This window comes from Diadema antillarum, unplaced genomic scaffold (genome assembly GCF_040938485.1).
Source record: "Diadema antillarum isolate AM-2024a unplaced genomic scaffold, OU_Dant_1.0 seq00000126_RagTag, whole genome shotgun sequence".
In the NCBI taxonomy this organism is placed as follows: domain Eukaryota; kingdom Metazoa; phylum Echinodermata; class Echinoidea; order Diadematoida; family Diadematidae; genus Diadema; species Diadema antillarum.
In genome coordinates, this window is record NW_027271205.1 from 481,692 (window position 1) to 506,454 (window position 24,763).

Below are 24,763 nucleotides of genomic sequence, written 5' to 3' on the forward strand. Positions count from 1 at the left end.
TCCTTTGTGGCATTTGGCATCAGAGTAACACATGAAAACTTCACATTAGACAGGATGCAAATGTCGAAAAGAAAAGAAAGTACTGTATGTGTAGTTTCATCAATTCAAGACAAAAAAAAAGTAGAGAAAGAATAATTTGAGCATCGTCCAGTCACAGAGCAAGAAGGTAAAATAGTACCAGGTAAAAGTTGAATTGCCATCCCAAATCAACTGTTTTTGTATCTTTAACCACATTAACTTACATTACTTTAAGCTGCAGTGAATGCATTTCCCCCCCCCCCCCCAAGAAAAACAAAAACATAAAGAGGGCAACTGATTAGCAGGACCTCTGTGAAATGAACTGTGCAGTGTACTCCCACTATAACAAAGCCCTTGGGACTGGCGGTCTCCTTTTGTTATAATGGAATTTTGTTATAACTGAACAGTGTAGTGTGTAAAGATATAGAGATGATAACTTTAGGACCTGAATTTTGATTTTGTTGTAACAACAATTTTGTTATAACCGTGTTCGTTAGGACGGGAGTACACTGTATTATCTTCTGTCTCACATGTGCATTGCAACTCAAAATTAAATCCTGTGATATCCCCTATACTCAATGGCATACACGTAAGAACTGCACTGCACTATACCTGTTACCTGTTTCAATTTGGTAGTATTACATTTCTTTCTTTCTGGAAAGAAGGAAGGAACTTCATTTTCCAAAGGTTTATTCGTTGGGTTGATTCCCCCCCCCCCCCCCCCCCCAACTTCTCATAAAGAGAACAAGTGTGAAAGAGATTGTTGTCGAGAATTCTATTCCTATTTTCTCCAGCTGTTAACATGAAAAGTCACTTTATTTTCCTATTGGTCGAGTTTGGTGAACTTTACATATCCTATCATTCTGCTGAGTTATTTGTAATTTTATTGTTATTTGTAATATCAAAGGTGCATACGGACTGAATACACAATGGACTCAATATGCAGCACATTGCTGTCTTTCGCACTTGCATCTCATTGAATGAAACATGCAAAATTTTTGCTCTGCAAAATGTCCCATGTTTACGGTCTACACTGCCCTTTATCAGTTACATTGGCAGATATGGTCAAAGCAATGTAAGTCTGAATCATAATCGTGTGTTGACTGGAGTGGGAAACGACTTTGTTTCAGAAAACTGTTTTCTTACCCTGAGCTTCCAGAAGAAAGTTGTTAAAAACTCTTGTGTCGCCATCACAAAATGCAGAATTCTGCCCAACAGTGGTTCCAGATTTTGTGATATTCAGAGGAAATGCCCAGTGTTTGTCTCTTTTCAGATTCACTTCAACTCGTGTACAAGTTATGTACACATTTGTAATACTGTATTTCCATGATGTGTGTGTAGTTGACGAGTGTAGTTGCTATGTCTGACGGTCGAGAGTCAACTACAAGTAATACATGAAAATGAAATAAACGGCAGATTTATACGAGAATTTCAGTGTCTACGTCACCTGATTCAATTGCTTTATTGGTATATGAGGCCAGTGATGACATAACAAAATAAAGTCTATGCCCATATTTATTACTGGGAAATTATGTACATCTATTTACACACATACACACCATAGCTAAGTTTGAAAAATTGTTGTACATCATTAAATAATTGTAATGCTAATTTTCTTGCACATTTTGTCACAACATATATACACTGTACATGTACATACAGAGCTGCAGTTCTTGACTTTGGAAGAAATCAATTGATATAAGAAAATTATACAACACATAGGCAGTACACTGACACATTTTCTTGTTACTTTGGTAGCATTTCAAAATTATGACTATGAAAAGAAATAGTCTACTCTTCCATATCACAGTCTTGTAAATTACCTTGGAGGTGCAAAAATACTCAAATATCCATATCACAAACATAGAGCTACAGTGAATGAAAATCACTTATACAGCTAAACCATGCCAAAATGCATGGTGTTATCGACATTATGCGTCACACAACTTTTAGCTGGTGCCACAAAACAAATGTGTGCTTGTTATATTGTTGTATCTACACTTAAATCTCCATTCTTAGGAATTTTCCAGATTTTTTTTTTTCCTCATGATCATCTTCACTTTGATATTTAAACAATAAAAAAAAAAAAAAAATCACCACAGTCATTGGATTTTGGTCAATTATATACGAGGCACAGAAAATTATCTTGCCCCTATTCTTTTCTCTCTCTTTTATTTTAAACATTGTTCTTCACAACCCGGCACACAGCCAACAGTACTGCTTCAGCATATTAAGAATCACCGGACTTGGGGTGGGGGGGGGGGGGGGGGGGGAAGGATTAACACAAGTGGATGGGGCTGCAGTTTGGCTGCATAAAAAACAGCAACAAAAACTTAATTTTTTGTTCTTTTTTGCTTCAGAGGAAGGATCAATTATGAAGCAGATGTGAAAACTGATCATGATCTGGACAAATGAAAAATGACACAAACTGCAAAGATCTGGTGTCACAAAAAGACAAGAAAAAGGTGCATGCTACAAATGTCAATAATGGGTATGTGAAGAATGTGCTAAAAGCAAGCTACGGTTTTTGAATACCGGTATAAAATACTTATCCAAGTTTCAGTCCCAAGCCTGGGTCCAAGACTATGGATGTTATTTCACATGGTATCTCCTTTTATCCAGACGTCAGATGACATTTTTAAAATAACATATCAACAAAAAGTGATATAATTATGCCAAATGCTTCTTAAGGTATAACAGCAACATCTTGGAATATCACCACAATTTTTATCACACTTTTATGAGGCAAAAGGGAGAGAGGAAATACAAATAAAGACCACCAAATTGAAATAAGATGTCATTATAAAGCTAGAATGATCATTATATCATAATCACAAGGACAGTACTGAACTAAAACTGGAAGTTTTACAAAAATCATTTCATCACTTGGAAACGGAACTAATGCATGGTAATCAGATAATCCCTCTCTTTACATATATGGTAAGGCAGGAACATTATTCCCAATTCATTCCTCCTAAAATTAACTTCATGTCCCTATGCAAGTTGACAAACATCATAATTGTTTGACATTCACTCATAATCTATAATCTCCAGTCAATTAAATTATATCAGCACTGAGCAGTTGTATATAAGTACTTTTTAAAAGCCTACACAAGTAACAAAAAGTGCAAAATGATTAAATACTGCAAATTAATCTGGTATTTTAAATAGAATACTACCACACAAAACTGCGACAAGTACCTTCTATTTCTGCATTTGTACTATGTACAATATTGCTATGAGGTGAATTACGGCCACACATCATTTGTCACCACACATAATGAAGCACAGTTAGTCATACACATAACACATGAAGGTAAAGGCGTGACAGAAATATTGCACATCAACAGTGATGAGACCGCTATGAGAGTGACCTTTGACCTTTAAGTGCCTGAGACTGTAAAATGCTGAGGACCAGTCACCCATTCTGGCAAAGCATCATGGGATAGGAGAGTTTATTCTGATACCTGCTCACTTCAAACATGGAATGACTCATATAACAGTGCAGATATTTGAATGTTCTCTCCTTACTGGGGTGTGACGATACATGCAAATGAGGAATTACGTATGCTCATCCTTGGGCAACAAGCATTACATTTCTATGAAGCTTTCAGTGAAGTCACAAACAAGGGGAAAGAGGCAGTTACAAAGCATTATGCTTCTTCTAGCCAAGCAAAGTGATGGTTTGATCTTCCCGTTTTGTTGGTACTCGGTACTTTCCCTCTCTTAAATGCTCCTCAAGTTCTGCTTAGCGCAATTTCACGATATTCAGAACTGAAAGAAATTCTAGTGATCAAAAGAATTAAGCATTTCATGGATTTCCATCAATCAAGTACACGATAGTAGAAAATTGTATTTGTTTCAATTCTATACTTTTAGCTACATTCTTATTCTACACATGTATTTCATTTCTCTCTCTCTTTTTTTACCTAAAGACACCATAGTTAATTATGCAGGGAGCTTCCTGCAGAACCCGGGAGAGAAGACTTGGTGAACCTACATGTTTCGATGTCTAATTTTCCCTTCCTTATATATCTCTCTCTATGTGCCAGGCTGCTGAACTTATCAAACGATTTGAGTTGGCACAGGTCCATCCAAGAATGACTGGTTCTCTTCTGCCCTCAGCCCTCCAAGTCCCTCTCCTGTGGCACCACATGGGGGCGCTAGATAGCAACAGCAAATAGCTCACAATTACTTGGAGTGTGGCAGACGTGTGTATATACTAGGTGGAATGCAGCCCCACCCACTCCCCAAGTGATAAAGTACAGTAAACCACACATCAAAGGTAGTCTTCATAATGTCCGTAGCATGGAGTCAAAACGCAATTAGAATCCATTCAGGATTACATGTACACAGAATAAGACTAACAGTCTGTGTCAATTAACTCTTTATGTGCCATGGTGGAAACCCCGTGTGCCACGTTATTCTGAGACACGAAGGCAGTCATGCTACGAGAAAGAATTCGGTTTTTCCAGTTTGCATAACTTCTAAAAATTTCTGTTAAGGTGGACACAATAGTGAGCAAAGAAATTAAAGAGGAATGCCAAACTTTGCTTCGATATAAATCGTATGACAAATTTATTTTCAATTTTTCTTTTGAATGACCAGTTGCTACATTACTGTAAAGGCATGACTTTTGCACATAAAACCGTGACAGAAACTTGGAAATTACATGCAAATTTAGTTGTTAAGACCGCTTGATAGTCAATCACCACATAGAAAGCAAGCCGTATGTGAGAGGAACAAAAGCGCAAGAAGCGCTTTCATCGTACCGCGGGATTAGCGATTTATCGATTGATTTAAGTGGCTTTGTTTGTTGAGCAGAATATGCAAAGTTGGCACGCCGTCGACTGAGTCGGACGTGCGAACGTGGCACATAAAGAGTTAAAAGTGTGCCCCCTCCCTTCACACACAGGCGCACAAGGAGTAAGTGGCATCTTATAATGTACAGCTGTAGACTGTCTTTATAGACTTAGTGTAGATCTTGTTATGCATCTTTTATTTAGTCACCTTACAAATTTATACGTAGGGTGCTACATGCCCACCTATCCACTTTTTCTCTCCTTTTTTTTCTTCTTGTGCAATATCTAAAAATCTGATCACTTTTGTAGCATGTAATGTGTATGTCAACTGTCTATAGTTCATATTATCATGTATGTTGTATATAATGTCATACTGTGCTATTAGTAACATTTACATACTTTGCACTTGTTTAATGACAGAAAACAAATATTATGAACATTTTTCATGACAACAATTCATCTTGAATCCTGAATCTTGCCCAGTGCAATGGAAACTCATTGCTTGTATAGAATGTGAGTGTCCAAATGCCTGTACATGCAAGGGGAGATTTGTTTCTCCTTCTTTTTCTTCAGTGAATATGTATTTTTTTTTTCAAGTGCTCTCATGAGTGGAAGTCATTTTGTCACATGGTGCAGTGGGAGCTTTTTTATAATGACTTAGCAGAGTACTTTGAGTCATGCCCAGCAGTGAAGTACATTGACTGAGGTAATCTGAAGCACTTTACATGAGATACAGAAACACTGACTTGTGTTACAGATTTCAGATCACTACAGTGCATGATTTGTCTGGAAAGCCCAATACATAACAAGAAGAGCTATGGGGATAAAAAAAAAACCAAGCAAACTAAAAACAAAAACAAACAATCAAACAAAACACCCAAAACAAACAAATGAATAAACGAACACATTTATGCAGCTATAAGCAAGAACAGAAAGTCACACGAGCAAGTGGTGGAAAAATATATGAATGATGCAGAAATATGTAAAGAATGCAAGATACAGTAAACAAGTCATGGTGTAATTTTTCATATCATTTCAAGTTCTCTTCAAGAATGCTGTACAAACAAATTGCATCTCATTAAAATATAAATCTATACATTCTCATCATAAATAAATAGATAAATTTGTTACCTAGTAATGGTACCTACCAATGTACAAAACAGCAGTGAAAAGAGACCACTATAACAGTCTATTCCTCTCATTCAAGTTCTTTCTTTTGCAAAAATATATCACTAATTCATTATCTAATCAATGCCATTTAATCGTATTACTGTTATGGCGGATGATAACAATAATAGCCAATACATCTTCTCCATTTCATTTCACTAGAAAGAAGCATACAAATACACATTCATAAATGATCACACACTTATAAAAAAGAAAACCAATATACTGTAAAAGTGGTTTCTTTTGTGTACAGATACTTTCCATCGGTGCCGACTTTTTCGCGTGTGTTTAAATTCGCGGTCGGCAAAATCTGTGAATTCACAGCCGACAAAAACTGTTTTATTTTGTACATGAAAACCCAAACTATAATCCAATTATTCTTTTATTTATTAAATAGAAATTAAAATTAAATGCAGGCTTACCTGAAATTCCGTCTCTCGAGTACTTTATAATATGCTTGTACCTACATTGCGCGGTATCGCTGTGTGTGTGTTGACCATCAATACACTCAATGCGCGGAATCTTCGTGTGTGCATGTGCGCAATATTAGCGTTGTAACAAGCGGCGAGTTCAAAACATTTCCTTGCATGGTGAATTTTGCGCGACTTTTCAAAACATTTTCGCGTGATGTGAAATTCGCGGTTCAACCTCAAAGCGCGAAAAGCGCAAAAATAAAACCATCGCGAAAGAAACCACTTTTACAGTATGACAATACAGAGCTGAGAGAGGGCAATAGCGATTGTGAATACTAAGGGCGATAATCAATGTAACTGAACAAAAAACTGATAAAAAGAAAAATAAGAGGAAAGGAAGAATACATGACATTCAGTCCCTGAATCAAATGCAACTGTTTGCATACAAATGTTACTGTTTTCTGAGAAATCCGACAAAGTGTAAATTGTTGTTGCCATGGAAACCATATTTGGGGAAGGGTTGTCTGTGTTGCATCTTTTTATCATACCCTTTACAATTCATTGCTACTGTTTCATTAGGTAGAGTACATTTTCTTGTGTAAATACAGTCTTGGCCTTGGTTGTAGGATTACAAGTTCCTCTCAATTGTAAGATTTATCATTGACCCTATATTGGCAACACATGAGAGAAACCTAAAGTGAGTAAGTATGACTCTGATTTGAATATCTTCATATTCTTTTTTTCCCCCAGTTTTAATGAATCAAACCAGTTTCTTCTAATCTGTCTTCAATATAAGGTACAGTGTATCAGTGACAGTCAAATGTGTCAATTTAATGACAAGTTGATAATTTCTACAGCATAACTCTCCAGGGATTTGATGGGTTGAAATGTCATTACCTGCACTTGTTGACCTCTGGTAATTTTGGAATCTGGGAAATTTCTAACACAGCATTTGGTACAAAATTGTCTTTTTTTTTAAAAGATCTTTTCTTCTTCTTCTTCTTCATTTGAGGGGTGTCTGATGGGTGGTTGTGTTGACAGAGTTGGAAGAAGTTAATTATTATCACAGTATCATACTAGTATCATGACATCATTGAGTGCTTTAAGTTAATATATTTATCTTTGAAATTTGCATTAATACTGTCTTCTCCATTTATAGCCAACATCTTGCCGTTGACAAAGGTAGGATTTTACTCTCTAACTCTATCATTGCTCTCTGGTAGCTGTGTGTAGTATAAATTTAGCACAAGCTGTGACCTGTAACACACAGCAATAGATACTACAGAAATCAAGGATAATTGATTTTAAAAGAATGATTTTGTAGCACAGTACATGCGTAGCAGATCAAAAAAAAAAAAAAAAATAGACAGATTGAAAACAAGACTAAACCTCCCCATGGACTTGCTTGGCATCCATGATGGTAAACTGTGCCATTCACAAAAATTAAACATGTCTGAAAAATATCAAGCACAAACCGAATTTGTTTAGGTTTCTGAAGAGGGTACTTTTGAGGCATTACTTCTATTTTTTTGGTTCAAATGCCATCTCCTCTATTATCTTTGGTGAAAATCTTTAATATCTACCAAAAGGGAGAGAAGGTTAGGGATAGTTGGAATCGAAGCAACATCATTGGCACATGATGGAGAAAGAAAGCACACGGCACATATGCTCAACGTCTTTTTTTTTTAAGGACAGACGATAATTGTCGTCAGTAGCCTGGATCATTGTTTGGAATGAGCTCGGAATTGAGGGCATTGATGTCAACCAGCTCCGACATGGGGTGGTAGGAGTTCTTACATTTCCTCTCCCGGGGCGGCATGAGGAAGAGAACGCCCAGTCCCATGCACACGTGCCAGGCGCTGTGCACCCAGTGGTAATTGTCGTCCCGCTCCAGCGTGGCGTTGAACGTGATGCCCGCCACCGCCAGCAGCGTCCCAGGCACGATGAAGAGAAGCCATCGCCGTGGCGACGGGTAGAGCTTGCGCCGCTTGTATGCCTTTTGAATCTGTGGGTGGGGGGCGGGGAAGGAGGAAGGGAGGAAGTAGGGTAGGGTAGTTAGACGGGGGATAGGAAATAGGGAATATTATAATGATAACAATGTCATCTAATCTATCTGGGGCAGCCGTTCATATGTGAGCACAGTATTCCCAGATGGTCCTGCTGTTATTAATATCCCAGGATTGCTTGGTACCTGGCTGCCCTTTAAGCGGCGGCACTATCTCTCCCAGAGGATTCCTGACATTATTATCACCCAAGCATTTTCAGCCATCCATTTCCACACCAGGAACTAGGCTGTACGCCAAGGTGTTGAGAGACATACACACTAGCATGAGCAGTACATTACAGTTAGTGAACTGGACAACACACAGGGCTGCCAACACTCTGCAGCCAAGGTGTCACACAGACAAAACTTCTTGAAGTTTAAGTTCTTGAAGTTTGGCCAGTCTGAATGAAAACTTCGCAAAAGCTTCTCATAAAACTTACTACTAAAACTGGGAAAATTTCTAAACCCCCCCCCCCCTCTTCTTAAAATTGTGCAGTCTGAATGCATGCAGCTGTAACTTCGCGAAGTACGTCACATGCTAGTTCACTTCCTGTTTTGCAGTGTCTCCAAAGCGGTCGGCGGTATGCATTTTCTTCTTTGTTGCACATGCGCATCGGTGACCAAAACTTAACTTCAAGAAGTTATTGAGAAACAAAATTTTGAGAAGTTTGGCTGAATGTGTAAACAAATGATATTTACTTACTGTAAAGCAAGACAGATTCGCAGCATGAAATTTTCACGAATTGGAGCCCAGGGCCTTTTTCATGGCATGAAATTTTTCACAAACTGCCACTGCCATTCAGTGCATATAGAATAGAGAAGAACTTTTCCGTGCAATTTAATTTCACGCTTCTTAGCTTTCGCAAAATTCGCAAAATTTAAATGCACGCAAATATTTCTGGTTTTACAGTATGTATGACATCACAACCCAACGTGTGTATGTACTCACCCATGATATAAGGAGTATACCAATGCCTGTACCAAGTGGAACTGCTATGGACCATAGACTGAATCTATCCCACTGGGCAAAGAAAGCTAAAACATATACTCCTACAAATATAAAAGGAAAACAAGATCAATGTCAATACACAGACGACACATAGATTAGAAATGCAAAGATTATCTGGAAGGTACATTCAAATCACAAGCATGGATGTTAGTCCTTGATAGAGAAGGAGATGGACAAAAAGCAGGCAAAACTTTTGACAAATCCCATAAAAAATTTTTTTAGTATTTCTATGAATACAGTCCCACACATTTCAAACTCTGTATTGTGTGTGTGTTTATACACACCATAAGACCACCATGCTCCTCAACTCATTCATTTAGTACAGAAATTCCGTATTGTAGGTGTCAAAAAAAAACCAATGTGTCAACATCTTTGGTAAAAAAAAATACATCCCGTTTACTACAAATGAAGAAGCAACAACTACAGAACATATATTTTATTGATAGCATTGTAGAGATGATATGCAAATGCACATGAAATGCAGTCATCATATAATGACAAGGTGCAAAGAGAAAAACACAATAAATGTACCCCCCAAAACAGTCACCTACCTACAATATGAAGGAAAGATTTGAGTTGCTGCGGTACCCTCGCCATGGCGATGAGTATAAGGAGGATGGACATGAAGGAGGCGAAGAAGTCACAGAACTGCAGCGTGTTGTAGTTGGTGATGCAGAGGCAGCTGCCGGTGGGACAGTCTGTATCACACGCATGGTACATCTACAGAGAGAGAGAGAGAACATGTATGGTAATATGCACTGTGCCTTTAAGGAACGTGACTGCCTATACTCGTGGCTATTTAAAGGGGATGGCTAGTAACCGATCAGTGGGAATCAGTGGGAATGCTGAGGGATGATTGTTCCAATCCTTGTGGGATTCATTTAAGAGTACATTATATATCTATTGTTGTGTGAAAATTCTTTGCTTCAGAATGGTCTCATATTCAAGTAATGTGCAGTTTAATGTTTCCAGGTTAGCATGCCTGGTCAGTGACAGGAACATGACTGCCTATACTCGTGGCTATCTAACTCATTGAAGACCACTGTGAAAATGGACATTTTCTCGTAAGCTTTTGGGCTCATGCAGGTAAAATGAATATCACATGCTTTCAATTCTGCTGAATCACACTATGCAAATTAGCAATATATTCATAGAGCACAAAATTTGTGTGTTTTTATTTTTATGCTAGTTTCACGTCTCGCGAAAATGCACAAAAAGTTCCACACTGCCAAATATACTTTTACAGTAGTATACTTCGGCAGGTGTCCATGGGAAATGCATGTTGTAGCAAAATCAGCTGATCCTCAACAGCTTAATGCATTATCCACAGCCTCAAACTTTGCTACTACACTAAGCCTTGGCAAGCTGGTGGGTGCCTGCTCTATTGCAAAGGAGACAGAAGTGGCTGCAACAAGATATAGCACTCCATCATTGTCATGAAATTCACGGCAGGGGAGAAAAAAATCATGTAAAGCTAACATAGAGAAAGGCAGAGGGGTTGACATAAAACATACTGCTGGAAAGGACAGGCTACTTAAAAAACAAGGCACTGTATACGCCATATATTTCATGAGTCTAAATTTTTGTGAATCGGGAATTCCCGACAATTTCGCGAGTGGTTAAATTCGTGATCATGGAGTCCTGTACTGAACGGAGAGATGTACATGCATACGTCACATCCACATCGGGATCAGAGTCAATATTTTTGCGTGTTTTTAATTTCGCGAAAAGCACCCAACTCGCGACATTCGCGAAATATTCGGCGTATACAGTAAGTAAGAATAGTCATACATAGCTGCAACACTGAACATAGAAAAAAAAAAAGATACATCGCTACAAAAGCAAGGGAGGAACCAGCATCACTTTGAAACTCACTGTGGAGAAGAAACAGGTGGCAACAAAGGAGACCGACTCGGGGAAGTGCCGGCGGTGGATGGCCAACAGGGCGTCGACGAGGAAGATGAGGTTGCTGAGGGTCAGGAGGAGGACTTTGAGGAGGTAGTTGGAGAAGGCGAGCTGGCTGTCATCGGTGCAGCCCCAGCCGACGTAGCCTGTGAGGATTGGGAGGAATATCGTCACGGTGGCAAAGATTATACAGGAAGCCCAGTTTACTGTTGCCATAGTAACAGACAACAGGAACTGCTAGGTACTTTTCCGAAAGTCTCAAGTGTATAATTCCTAGCACCTCAATGAGTGGTAAACGTGTGAAGGACAATTTCAGATCTTACACAACACAGTCTTCTGCTTTTGGCTCTTTTTAGCCCTTCATATCATTTGCTCACAATAGCAAGCAAGAATGAGAGTCTGCATATAATATACTGACCATGTCGAGACAGTAAGTGACCTACAATAGTCACATGTAAATAAACTAACGATAAGCTAACTAACTGCTTTCTGAAATAGACATTCTTTATCTTTCAACAAGTACTAACAGATTTTAGTTTTTGAAAATTGTCCTCTTTTTTTTTTCAAAATTATGTGCTCTATAAGGCTCCTTATGCCTGTTATTACTGAAATGGGTTATACAATATACAGAGTGATAAGTTTGGCCCTTTTGCCTACAAACATTACTACTTTACATGTACATCGCCAGATATTCTGGCCCAAATTCAGGCAGTTTGAACATAACTTTGTAACATCACAGGATGAACCAGTTAAGTTGCCTTATAAGCTGCTGCCACACTGTCAACACTTTGCAAAGTTTGAAGTTCTCAAAAGTTCTCAAAGTTTTGCCAGTGTGACCACAAAACTTCCTGAACACTTTTTGATAAACTTCCAAATCAAACTAGGGAAATATTCTGAACCCTCGCAAATCTTCTTTGACCAGTTCTGAATGCTTGCAGCAGAAATTTGGTTGTCACGTGACCGGTCCACTGCCTGTTTTCGGGGGTGCCTTCAAAGCATGCACACATTGGAATGTACGAGTGTGCATTGTTTACATATCAAACAAGGCAAGTGTCGTAATGTGTCTCGCCCACAAACGTACAACACCTTCTTTTTTATTTTGTTCACAGATGGACCTATGGATCAAAAGTTAGGAGTCATAATCAAATGCACAGTACATTGGGCCCTAAAAGTTCATTGACCCCTGCCTGTGACCTTTGACCTTGTGGTGACCATCAACTCCCCAAGGTACATCTACCATCCAAGTTTGGTCACAAACAGACTTAAGCCCCCGTTCCACTATCACGATTTGGACCCCGATCTGTCCCGATCTAGCAGATCGGGAGAGAGCGGCAAGAGCGTACGGAGATCGGAAGCGTCGTAGCAGCAGCGTATGGAGGTCGGGGTTGGAGCGGGCATTTTTTCAGATCGGGAAGAAATTTTGAACCGGTTCAAAATTTCTTCCCGATCTCCCCGATCAAAATTGACATATCTTTAATCGTACGGCAAGCGGGGAGAGCGTAGTGACAGCGTAAACGCAGTGAGGAGAGCGTAGTGATGGCGTAAACGCAGCGGGATGAGCGTAACAAGGTCTTTCTGAGCGTAGTAACATCGGCACAAGAACGGGAAGCAATTGTAGCTGTAATTTTTGAAGAAGAAGAGATGAAGAAAAAGAAGAGAAGAAAGCAGCGCAGCAGCTACCCAAAAGGCAAAGAAAGAGAGACTGCACGTGATGCTGAAAGAGGAGGAAGAGGACATAGCAGAATTTTGTAGAATATGAAATCATCTACAACTGGCTATAAAAGCAAGGACATCAAGAAAAAGCCTTGGAAAAATCAGCACGTCTTTGTTTATACAATGCATTGCTGCAAAAGAACCGTGAGTTGAGGAGCCTCTTCGAGGTCCACAGTATATTTCTTCGGTTCTGCATGCTAATAAAAGTTGACTGACTGCAGACCGACATTCGAATCGGGGTACATCGGGGCACATCGTGCACTTTTCATCTCTCTGAACGAGGTAAGAGCGGGATAAGATTGTATAGATCGTTCGGAGCGTAGATGCAGCGTGCATCGATCGGATGACATCGGCAACATCGCACTGACAGCGTAGCTACATCGCTCTAAAGCGTACCGGCAGCGGCAGAGATCGTAATGTCTCATTCCCGATCATCGTAGTAAGAGCGTAGCAAGCACTTGGTAGTCGTAACTGCAGCGTACTTAGAGCGTTCTAACATCGTACTGTGTCCAGATCGGCTCAGGTTTTACCCGATCCTCCCCGACCTGAGAGAATTGTCAAATCGTAGCGAGAACGGCATAGTGGAACGGGGCTTTACGGATCAAAAGTTATGGTCCATAATCGAAACGCGCCGTAAAAACTTAACATTGGGCCCTAAAACAGGCCTCGAAATTGGATTTTGGAGGGGCAAGGCCATTTAGAAAAGGGCACTTTTTCCAAGAGGCCAGGGCACTAAGGTCAGTCAGAGGGGCACCAAGGCCACATTGGAAAGGGCATGTTTGGTGTTTATGAAAAAAGAAAGAAGAAAAACAAACCGAGAAAAACAAACAAACACACACACACACACACACACACACACACACACAAAGTGCAACACACAACAAAAACCTCTTCCCTACAGCTGTAACACATTCCCGATCTCCGCATTTCTATCAGGTGAAACGACATTTTTTAAAACAGGAATAAAACAACAGTAGGTATTGATTGAAACTCAACACCCTTTCAGGCCAGCCAGGCCAGGCTGCCATGAAACTTCAAAGCACATTCCGACAGCTGGCTGGCAAAACCACATGGCAAAGGAATTTGCGCGCGCGTGTGAAGTGATTAGTCTGTGACGGACAGTTCATGACCTCCAAGAATGCGCCAGTATGCGCGGTTTCTTCTGTTGATTGGTCTCTCTCTCTCTCCACCCCTCTCCATTCCCCAGTCTGGCACACCTTGGCATCGTGGGATTTTTCTTTTTTCTTGGTGAACTTGGTGTTCACTCTTTACTACTCTATCTGAATATGCGCTGCCTAGCTAGTTACTCTCGCGGCCGCTGCGCTGCGGAGGCAGTCGGGACGGTAAAAGCCGGTCGGGAGTACATGTATGTACACGTCGTCTCGTATCTCGGAAAGATACTTTGAGTTTGAATCAGATATATTGGGACGCAAGTGAACTGAAGGTATGATATTTGAGATCAGGAAAGTTGTTCAAGCTTATTAAAGAGACTTTGAGAAAGGGCATATCATACGTCATAAATAATAACTTTCATTCTAAAAGGGCACCACGGCCCCAAGAAAAAGGGCACATTTTTTTTTGGCCGTAACTTTGATAAAAAACAAAAGGCATTGCGGCCAACGAGAGGGGCACCGACGGCCATGGCCGTCGGTGGCCGTCGGTTAATTCGAGGCCTGCTAAAAGTTCATTGACCCCTGCCTGTGACCTTTGACCTTGAGGTGACCTTCATACTTGGTAAACGGTAAAACTTTGTATGACCACTCTTCCCTCCAAGTTTGATTCAAATTGAAGCCCAGACTACAGAGTTATTCAAGTTTTTATAGCGTTACGGACAGACGACGGACGGACGACGGACGGATAGACGCCGCAGGCGATCCCATAGTCTCCCCTCACCTCCGGTGGGCTCGACAAAAATACCTGTAAAACGGCATGCACTTTCTTCTTTGTTGTGCATGTGCACCAGTGAAACTTTAGGGACTTTGAAAACTTTAAGAACTTTGGCTGCCAGTGTGAAGAAACAAGCAAACTTTATGGAAAGTTCTCGAAGTTACTCTTCAAGAAATTTTGCCATGTGTGACAGTGGCTACGGAGTGTCAGGGGGGTCATACACCTACCGTTCTTACAGCTGCAGGCATACATCTGGATGCCATCTTGGGTGTGGAGTTGACACTGGCCGTTCTCCCCGCATCCATTGACACAGGGCTCCATGAACACGCCCACCACCAGGCTCATGTTGGCTGGGCAGGGCACTGGTTCGGGAGAGCCTGAAGAACTAGATACGGGAGTGCAGGAAAGAGGTCAAGATAATGATAATAATACTGGCAGGGCCCTCTGCTACAATGGTATCAGCACTGAAGAGGTAACCATAGATAACAATTGTTGTTGTTGTTGTTACTCTTGCTATTTCTATTTCTATTACCCTTTTATTATTATCATTATCATTATTAATACCTTATCATCATCACCATCATCATCACCATCATCATCATTATAGGAGTTGACTCTGAGCTTAAAGGCATTTACCAAATGCAGATGAAACAAAAACCCTTAAATCTTTACTGCCTCAAATCAGTTCTAAAATGTGAGTTAGGGATAGAAACAACCACTGTAAAAATCTTGATCAGCATAGTCAATGTTAAGTATTGATAGATATACAAAATGTGAACAATAGTTATAATAAAATTGCATTTAGAATAAAACATCTATAGTTATAGTTTATCGAGAAAAAATAGTGATATCTCCTTACATTTTAGGCTTTACTGCAATTTTTTTTAATATGGTAAGATGTTTTGTGATACAACTGACCTACACATATGCATCAAATCTGAAAACACATTTTTTAAATTACTACTCCCAATGATAAACAATACATGTAAGTTTTCTTTATATAGTGAGCTGTCACACATTTTGTAAGTGGTTTTACAAAGTGTAAAACCTCCTCTTTACAGTTATGATGTAACATGTTTTTAGAATAATTCATTTTCTGGTGAAACTTTCACTATCTCAAGTCAAGCTCTGTCCCTTATATCTCAACCCAATGTCCCATCTCCACTTCCTTACCTACTCCAGGCTGTACATGAGGCATACAAGCCCACATGCCAGAGTCCAGCAGGCGGGAAGGGGTAGTAGAAGAAGACGACTCTGTTCGTGCTGACGTCGCTGGTCACCATGAGATCCCTGTCACAGTCCAGGGACCTTCCATTCCAGAGCGGGGGTGTGCTCCTCTTCAGACACATGATGGAGGTGACATTTTGGTCCTGCAGAGATAGAAATAGGAATATAAACAAGTTCATCTTCCTTCCTTTCATTCATTCATCCTTCCTTTCATTTAATTAATCAATTAATTAATTAATTAACTAATCAATCAACTCACTCATTCATTCATTCATTCATTCATTCATTCATTCATCCATCCATCCATCCATCCATCCATCCATCCATTCATCTCTCCATCCATCCATCCATTCATTCATTCATTCATTCATTTGTTCGTCCATCAGTCTGTCCATCTGTCCATCCATTCATTCATCCATCTATCCATTTATTCATTCATTCACTACAATATCCCTGGTTGACACCACTGTTAGACACTTACAGTGAAGCTGATGAGTATGGTATCATTTGCCACCTTCTTTTAAAACCAAAATACAGTTCTCAGAAGGGCCCAAAATTCATCCTCCACTATTTGGAATTCGCTTGCAAGACATCAAAAGGAACTACCAAGAAACTTGTCTGGCTGACCCAATTTGCCAGGATAATGAGCTGTTTTGGAGCATTTTGAGATCAAATGTGCAAAATAATTTAGATCAGATGCATATGACTTTAACTCATATGACACGCCATCGCTATTCAATATTTGGTAGGTAGAACATTACATGATGCTAGATCATGCACGAGCAATCGCATTTTCTATCAAGCTGCAGGCGTTTCACTTTAGCATGGAAGATCGGTGGATAATGACAATGAATGATAATGAGTAACATTTATATGGCGCTTAATACTGATGTTTCTAAGCGCATCAATCCGAGGGGAAAAAAAATATACATATAATGTAAAAATAAAATACAGCATTATGTACATATTATGATACAACAACAGCAACAACAACAACAACAGCAGAATTAAGGTTGTGTAAACAGATAAGTTTTCAACAATGACTTAAACCTATCAATATTTTCAGCATTACGAATATAGAAAGGGAGTTTATTCCAAAGAAGTGGGGAAATAACAGAAAAGGCCCTATCACCATAACGTGTACAGGTGCGGGGACCACATGATAATTGGAGAGTGGAGGAAGAACGGAGAGAACGGGCTGAAGTGGAGGAGCGGAAAGAAATTAAGTCTTTAAGATAAGATGGGGCAAGATTATTGCATATCTTGTAAACAATAAGGAGGATTTTAAAAGTGATACGTTGATGAATGGGGGACCAGTGGAGGGATTAGAGAACTGGAGTAATGTGGTCAGATCTTTTTGTTTTTTGTTTTTTGGATACTGCTGTGGCTTGACTTGTCAAGTACCGATAATTGATTATAAAAAATTACAAAGCAACCTTGATTGGGTATGTTCTCAGAATGTAGTACTTCTAGCGAAAAATATTTTAGTTCATATTTCACATTTTCCTCATTACCCAACTGAAATCATGTAATCATGGCATTATTTCACACATTTCTATGCATATGAGTGCATTTTAGAGCAAAATTTAACAGTTATGCAGGCACATGAGAACTATATTTTCCCTTTAATTGCATGAGCAGGATGAACCACTTTGTCTGGTTTTGCTCTCAGAGCAAAACCCAGTAAAGCAGTATCCGCTATGTGCGTCTTTAAGGTAGGCAGAGGCCTGCACAAACATTTCATATATATGAAATACATATGAATTATATTTTACTATACTGAGCCATTTCATTTTTTGAAGTTTCTGAAACTATCAGCTTTTTCTCCTAAAAAAAAAAAGAAAAAGATAATTAAACAAACATCAATGCAGAGTGTACAATAGAGAAACCTGGGAAACATTTTGAACTAGCAACAATGGTTTCACTTTTTTGTTGTTTGTTTGTTGTTTTTGTTTGGCTTTTGCAACTTACTGGAGGTGCTTCGTCAAATATGCTGGACCGGAGCACCAGCGTCCCCCCGATATCATCCACAGCAAGGTCGAAAGAGGCGATGAAAGGAACCCCGTTCTTCACGGTGTACACCATGTCCGAGATGTTGGTCTTGGAGCTGAAGAAGGCCTTCGACACGGAGCCTCCATAATAGTCTACCGACAGATGATCGATCTCCGGGCAGAGGTCAATATCGTCTGCCGCTGCGCTTGCCGAGGAAAGAGGGATGGGCGTGGGCGTGGAGTCCCCGATGTCTATGACCGTCTCCTCCGTGAATTCCCCGGTGACTGTGACGGCGCTCTCCGCCTCGGGGTTAATGGCGTCGCTGAATTCTCCCGGTTCGGGGAGGAGGGTGGAGGTGAAGGCGGTCAGGCTGCTGACCGACGAATTTGGAGAAGGGAAGCACGTTTCGTCACCTCTGGATGGAGCTGGCTCAGAGCAATACATTGACTCATGGCACACTGGAATATGGTAGAGTTGGTAAGGAGGAACGAAGGAGAGAATGAATGGAGACAACAGAGAGAGAAATATAAAGACACGTCTTCAATTTTTCCTTGCTAGCTCGCTAGCTCAATCTTAAAGGACAAGTTCACCTTCATGTACATGTGGATTGAGTGAATGCAATAATATTAGTAGAACACATCAGTGAAAGTTTGAGGAAAATCCGACAATCCGTTCAAAAGATATGAATTTTTAAAGTATCTGCGAAATTACTGCTGGATGAGAAGACTACTACAGTGTGTGATGTCACATGCGTACAACGATACAATGAAAATAAAAAGAAAATTTCACAAAATTTTACTTTTTGACTAAAGTGCGCATTTCTTGGACTTGTTACTGAGGTATGTTAAGGATAATATCATTTCCCTTGCCTTCTGAAAGAGAGAAGTTGAGTGTTCTTTTTTTATGTGAGAAAAGTGAAAATAAGGTGAATTTTCTTTATACTTTCTTTATACTGTTGTACTCATGTGACATCACAAGCTATAGTAGTCTTCTCATCCAGCCATGACTGAGCAGAAACTTTACAAATTTATAACTTTTGAACGGATTGTCTGATTTTCCTCAAACTCTCACTGATGTGTTCTACTAATATTGCTGCATTCACTCAACCCACATGTCTATGAAGGTGAACTTGTCCTTTAAGATTCCGAAAATGATGAATGAGAGTGTGAAAGCTTTACATACAATACTCATGACACGGTCGAAGATGGCATATGAAAGCAAGCAATGAATGAATTCTCCTATGGGAATGGACACTCATAAATATTAAAACCTCATGATTCTTTCTTTTATTGCCTTAGATATAAATATATCGTTTAATAAGAAATATCACCACAAATCCAATTCATATTTTATTGCTATGAAAATGAAGATATATGACTGTGTAATCTGTGATTCAGGGCATCCTCAATAAAAGCTTTGTGTGAGGTGTCATCCTCCATACTAATACTAATACTTAGTGCATTTCATCACATTAAGTGTACTTTCTGAGAAGGAATGTAGCAACGCTATTTAGATGTTGTTTATGCTATGTAATTTCACTGTATTGAAATAATAGAATAGTTTAAATTCCACAGGCAACATAGATTCCTAGCAGTGCAGTACAGCAAAACTAGTGTGATGGCTCACCTGTAAAATCAACGGTGAGGTTCCCTTCGACATTAAGAGAGGAATCGTTGCCAAGTTTCCTCAGGGTCACGTAGTACCACGTATCCCTGATGACTGGTGTGATGTCGATGGAGCAGCCATCAAACTCTTGATCTTTGCGCAGACAGACCCTCGTTTCCGACTGGTCAGAGGGCAGCTTGGTGTCCTCGACGTACATCTGCAGCGGGCAGTGGTTCTGCAGTGACTTGTTGTGTGACCAGGCCTGGCACTCGTCCAGCTTGAATGACAGTGATGATGTGCTGGGCTCAGCAAGGAACCTGGCACATGACATGCAAGATTGATAAAATATTATGCATAGCAACAAAGAAAAGGCAATGATGACAAGTGGTATCATGGTGTTGTAACCATGCAGTCATACATTCACGAAAAATAGATAAATTAATGGTTGTAATGAAAATATAAATGAAAATAGTAATAATAAAGCAATGAGAATAGTAGTTATAGCAGATGGGCTAGTAGTAGTAGTAGTATCAGTGGGAGTAGCAGCAGTGTTCATAATAATAATAAATCATATTAGTAATGATGATAAAAGTCATATATTGTCATCATCTTTATTATTATTCTCATCAAATTTTGATAAAAATAATGATTTATGATTATAATAATATCAAAAATAACAATAATGGATTTGCTTTAGAAATCATTCCCAGGTTTACGCTGAGACAAAACAAAAATCTCTCCTGATGGCTACCTTTACATATAAAATGTATATCACATGATTTTCATTTCATTCACAGAAGTTTGCTTACAGCAAACAAGGTTCCATATCCTATAAACGGTGCACATTGATCCTCTGAAAGCTCGAAAAGCTATTGATTCATGAGATTACTATACCTCTACTGTAACATACATTGCATGCACTATGATTGTGTTGTCAGCATGGCGAACATTATGGTTGTCATGGGTACCCCCATGTTGCTGAATTGTGTTTCGAAAGTGGTCTATGGCATCAAAGCCAACACACCACCTGTCCATGTATAAATGCCACCTCTTTGCTTTCCTTGGTTAGTCTTTCTGGACTTAGTTTTAACTACTGTATACGCCATGTATTTAGCGAATCTAATATTTCGCAAAATGGGACAATTACGTGAGTGGTTAAATCTGCGATCATGCAGTACAGTACTGAACAGAGAAATGTATACGTGCATGTCACTATCATGTCCAGATCAGAGTTGATAATTTTGTATGTTTTTACATTCGCGAATAGCACCGGACTCACAAAATTTGTGAAAATAACAACCTTGCAAAATATGTGGTGAAACAGTAATTTGTGGTTGGTTAATTACTTGAATATTGCAGTGTCCGAGTTGACTCCCATAGAAAAAGCATTCTTCCCGCCACTGCCCAACGTCTGGACGAAGGACAACCTGGTGTAGACCAGCCCCACCTTGGTTGAGTAGTGGCATGTGGTAGACAGGCCCTGTAGAGAAATTGAGGAAAAGTGATTTTTTATTTCTCTTACAAAGTCACTTGCTTAGCTTTAACATGAAAATGTAGTCATGTACATACCAACCCAAATTAACAAGCATTGTTGCAATGTTTCAGCATTCTTATAAAGAGTTACAAAGAATCTGTGGTTATTTACAGATTTAAACTCAATTCGACGTACAAGTCATTGATGTGCGCTCAGTGCAAATTGCATTTTGGTTGATGAATAGTTCCAAGTGGAATAGTGGAGAGCATTTAGTCACAAATTGAAGTGATTCCTACTTGTGTTGAAACTGTGGTTAACTCTGTCAGTAATATAGCTGACATAATAAAATTTAACATCAGTGGACTGGTATATGATATTCTGGCACTCAGAGAGTGAACTTCCCCAACCATCAAAGCTGGTAACCATAGAGGATATCAGTGAAAAATCAGGTTTCATTACCATGACCCTCTCGTTAACATGAAGACTGCATTCAATACAGTTACCAGGTTTGCAAGTTACCTTTTTTTCAGTGTAAGTTATCCCATACATAATGCAATCTGCTCTCAAAGTCTTGAATTGTTCTTTAGTTATTAGTAGAAACAGGTAAACTGTGTAACTCACTATTATTAAAGGGGCTGTACAGTACAGGTTGAGGTGGGGATTCATGTTTTTTACATTCCTAAGTGAGACAGTGAGAAACCTCTTTTGAAATATGAAAGAGCATGTAATTTTAAGAAGGATTCAATGTTTATTTGATGAAAATTGGTTTTCAAATGGCTGAGATATCTGAAAAAGTGATAATAATAAAACACTACAGGCCACAACTTTATTAGGATCTCTTTGTTTCACCTTGTTTTTGGATATCTCAGCCACTTCAAAACCGATTTTCATCAAATATACTTTTGATACCCCTTAGAATTGCATGCTCTTTGGCATCTCATAAAGTGGTTTCTGAATATCTTGCAAAACGTTAAAAGCTAAATCCTCACCTCGACCAGAACTGTACACACCCTTTAAAGGTTCTTGGAGAAAATGTCCCATAGATATTGATTTCCATACACAGTAACTCAGTAAACCATCCTACTATTCTGTGAAGTGTATCTACCTCCTGCAAATTGCTTCAAACTGGGTATGACTGCTTGGGGGCAGAAAGGGGAGGAATTACCACACAGAACCTCACCTTGGACTCTTGGTGTGCGTCAGTGCCTACGGCATCCCGTGCAAATTTTTAACATCCTACCCACATTTAAAGCACTTCATTACACTGGCTGAGCCGGTATTAGAACTTCATTACTGAGTAGATTGACTGACAGCATCACATAATGCCATCAAAAGTAGTTTCAATGGCAGCCTTGCAATTATTATTATTATTATCATTTTTTCTCATGCTGTCTTCTAGCACCTATACTGATTAGAGGCTTCAACTTTTTGGCTAAAGCTGTTACTATGATATTGATGTTTGAACAAAGCTTTATTTCCCTGCATGCACAGACTACATGATAGTTTTCTTTAAAAAACTGTCTCCTTTACAGGAAGGATGATGGACGGGGAATTGTTTGGAAACACCTGGCACACACTACAAATTCTGGTGGTTTTCTTCCTCTTTTATTAAAGGTCTACGTCCATACAATAAGCCTGCATTGAACAAATTTCACAGCATTCTACATGTTTCTACTTAAAACTGCTATCAATAGGCATCAGCCACATACATGGACTGTGTCACTGGAAAGGCAATCTTACGTATATTTTGAGACTTTAAACCAAAAGTTGTTAGATTCAGAACTCCTTGTATGCGGAGGTAGCAGAATGGGTGGGTGAATTTTTTGCTCCTGGATAACACAGTTTGGTGTTTTGACCCTACAGTATATACATGTAAATCTCCTGCCACTGTATTGATATGAATTGTCAAATGCTGTCATGATATTAGTTGTTTTAATATGTGGCTAATGTCACATATAGAGATAACTTGTTTTGGTGCAGTGAAGACGTGTGCAAAACAACTCATCTGAGTTGTGCACCCATCCTGATTATATTTTAATAAGCAATATGCACACCTGCCTGCACACTTTATTCAGAGTAGAAAATAGAAGGAACTGGTAAGCATAGATTATTAAACATGCTGAAAAAAAACTATGTCAAGTGATGAGGAAAATAAAGTGTAATCATGGACTTCCTTACGGTGCTCAGTTTTCAAAATACCATTCCGTGACACCCAAAATTGTGCGACACGTGATGAATTGATGCGGTGATCATGCAACCCAAGTTGGACACAAAGCTTTTTCATATAATAACTACACATTGCAGAATTTGGCCTTCGGCCTTGTGTACAATGCTGTGCCGTTTTGATTTAAATTTTGTGAGTCATTGAACATTATCAATCAATCATGTCCAGCTGCACTGATACAGCATAATTTTTTCACAACTCTCGTGATGCTTTGCTCCTTAGTGCCAGTGTTGGCTAGCATCAAATTGATTAACCCTTTCATAACCACCATTTTAAATATGAATAGCTTAGATGCACATGATGGCTGTGCAATTTGGGTGTTCACGCACCTTTTGCTGTATCTTGTTGTTCTGTTTCAGTCTGTAAACAGCAATAAACCAGTCACCAGGCTGGATCCACTTTCCCTCCAGAATCAAGGAACTCTTCTTGGGAGGAATGGGGAAGACTTTCGCCCCATCTGTGGGAAGTATTGTGTCCTCAGGGAAGGTGAAGTTGTAAGGATTTATGACTGGTAAGCTCCCTGCCTCCACAGCTCTGGAAAAAAAAAGTGACAAAATAGCAAGATATTCAAATGAATTTGCAATTGATCTACAAATTGTTGAACTTGGTGCAAACAATTAGAAACCATGTCATCAATAACTATTAGCTCTTTTCAGCAATGACAGCATTGATTTAGATGACGATTTATTTACTCATTAGGCATCCTACAGAAATCACTATGCAGTAAGAGTATTATTCACGATGTCCCTTGATTATCAACATCGCAGATCCATGAAGGACAACAACTCCTTTCCAGTGTAAGCCTGGATCATATTTCTTGAAGTTAAAAAAGGATTGTACAAGATGTGACATGTAGTCATCACATTCTCAGGATGGCAATCTACGCATACCATAATGGAATAATGAAGCCTTACTGACATCTCAATCTGACAACACACATCATGACAAGTAGAGTACATGTACAACTTTGTATTACCAATATTTCTTATTTCTACATGTACCTGTATGGTATATATGTACCATCACACAAAGTTTTACCCCAAAATGTACTTCCATGTACTTCTCTTTGTGTCTGTATGACTGCAGGGCACTGCTGGGCAAGGACTGTGTTTTTGCTGTGTAACAGTTACATTACTCATTTGTCACTAATAGTTTTCAGGGGGAAAAAAATGCTGAATTCACCAGGGACAACATCTGTGCAATTTTTAGCTGGGTTCATGCTCTGTAACAAATCGTCACTAGATGAAATCAATGTACCGGTAATATGTAGCAGCAATATATTG

General features: G+C 39.3%; 1 protein-coding gene across 1 annotated transcript in view; it reads right to left on the reverse strand.

The window, feature by feature from the left end:
* Positions 1 to 2,868: 2,868 nt before the first annotated feature.
* LOC139727324 (post-GPI attachment to proteins factor 6-like) overlaps positions 2,869 to 24,763 on the reverse strand; it is a 31,749-nt gene continuing 9,854 nt past the window's right edge. Inside the window, exons 3-13 of the mRNA XM_071638278.1 lie at positions 23,810 to 24,014; positions 21,129 to 21,262; positions 19,804 to 20,099; positions 18,157 to 18,635; positions 16,132 to 16,328; positions 15,186 to 15,343; positions 11,329 to 11,504; positions 10,005 to 10,173; positions 9,394 to 9,494; positions 8,198 to 8,405; positions 2,869 to 4,181 (exon numbers count right to left, since the gene is read on the reverse strand). Of these exons, the coding sequence (XP_071494379.1) occupies positions 4,084 to 4,181; positions 8,198 to 8,405; positions 9,394 to 9,494; positions 10,005 to 10,173; positions 11,329 to 11,504; positions 15,186 to 15,343; positions 16,132 to 16,328; positions 18,157 to 18,635; positions 19,804 to 20,099; positions 21,129 to 21,262; positions 23,810 to 24,014 (2,221 nt within the window). The 3' untranslated portion in view covers positions 2,869 to 4,083. The remainder of the gene's footprint in view (positions 4,182 to 8,197; positions 8,406 to 9,393; positions 9,495 to 10,004; positions 10,174 to 11,328; positions 11,505 to 15,185; positions 15,344 to 16,131; positions 16,329 to 18,156; positions 18,636 to 19,803; positions 20,100 to 21,128; positions 21,263 to 23,809; positions 24,015 to 24,763) is intronic.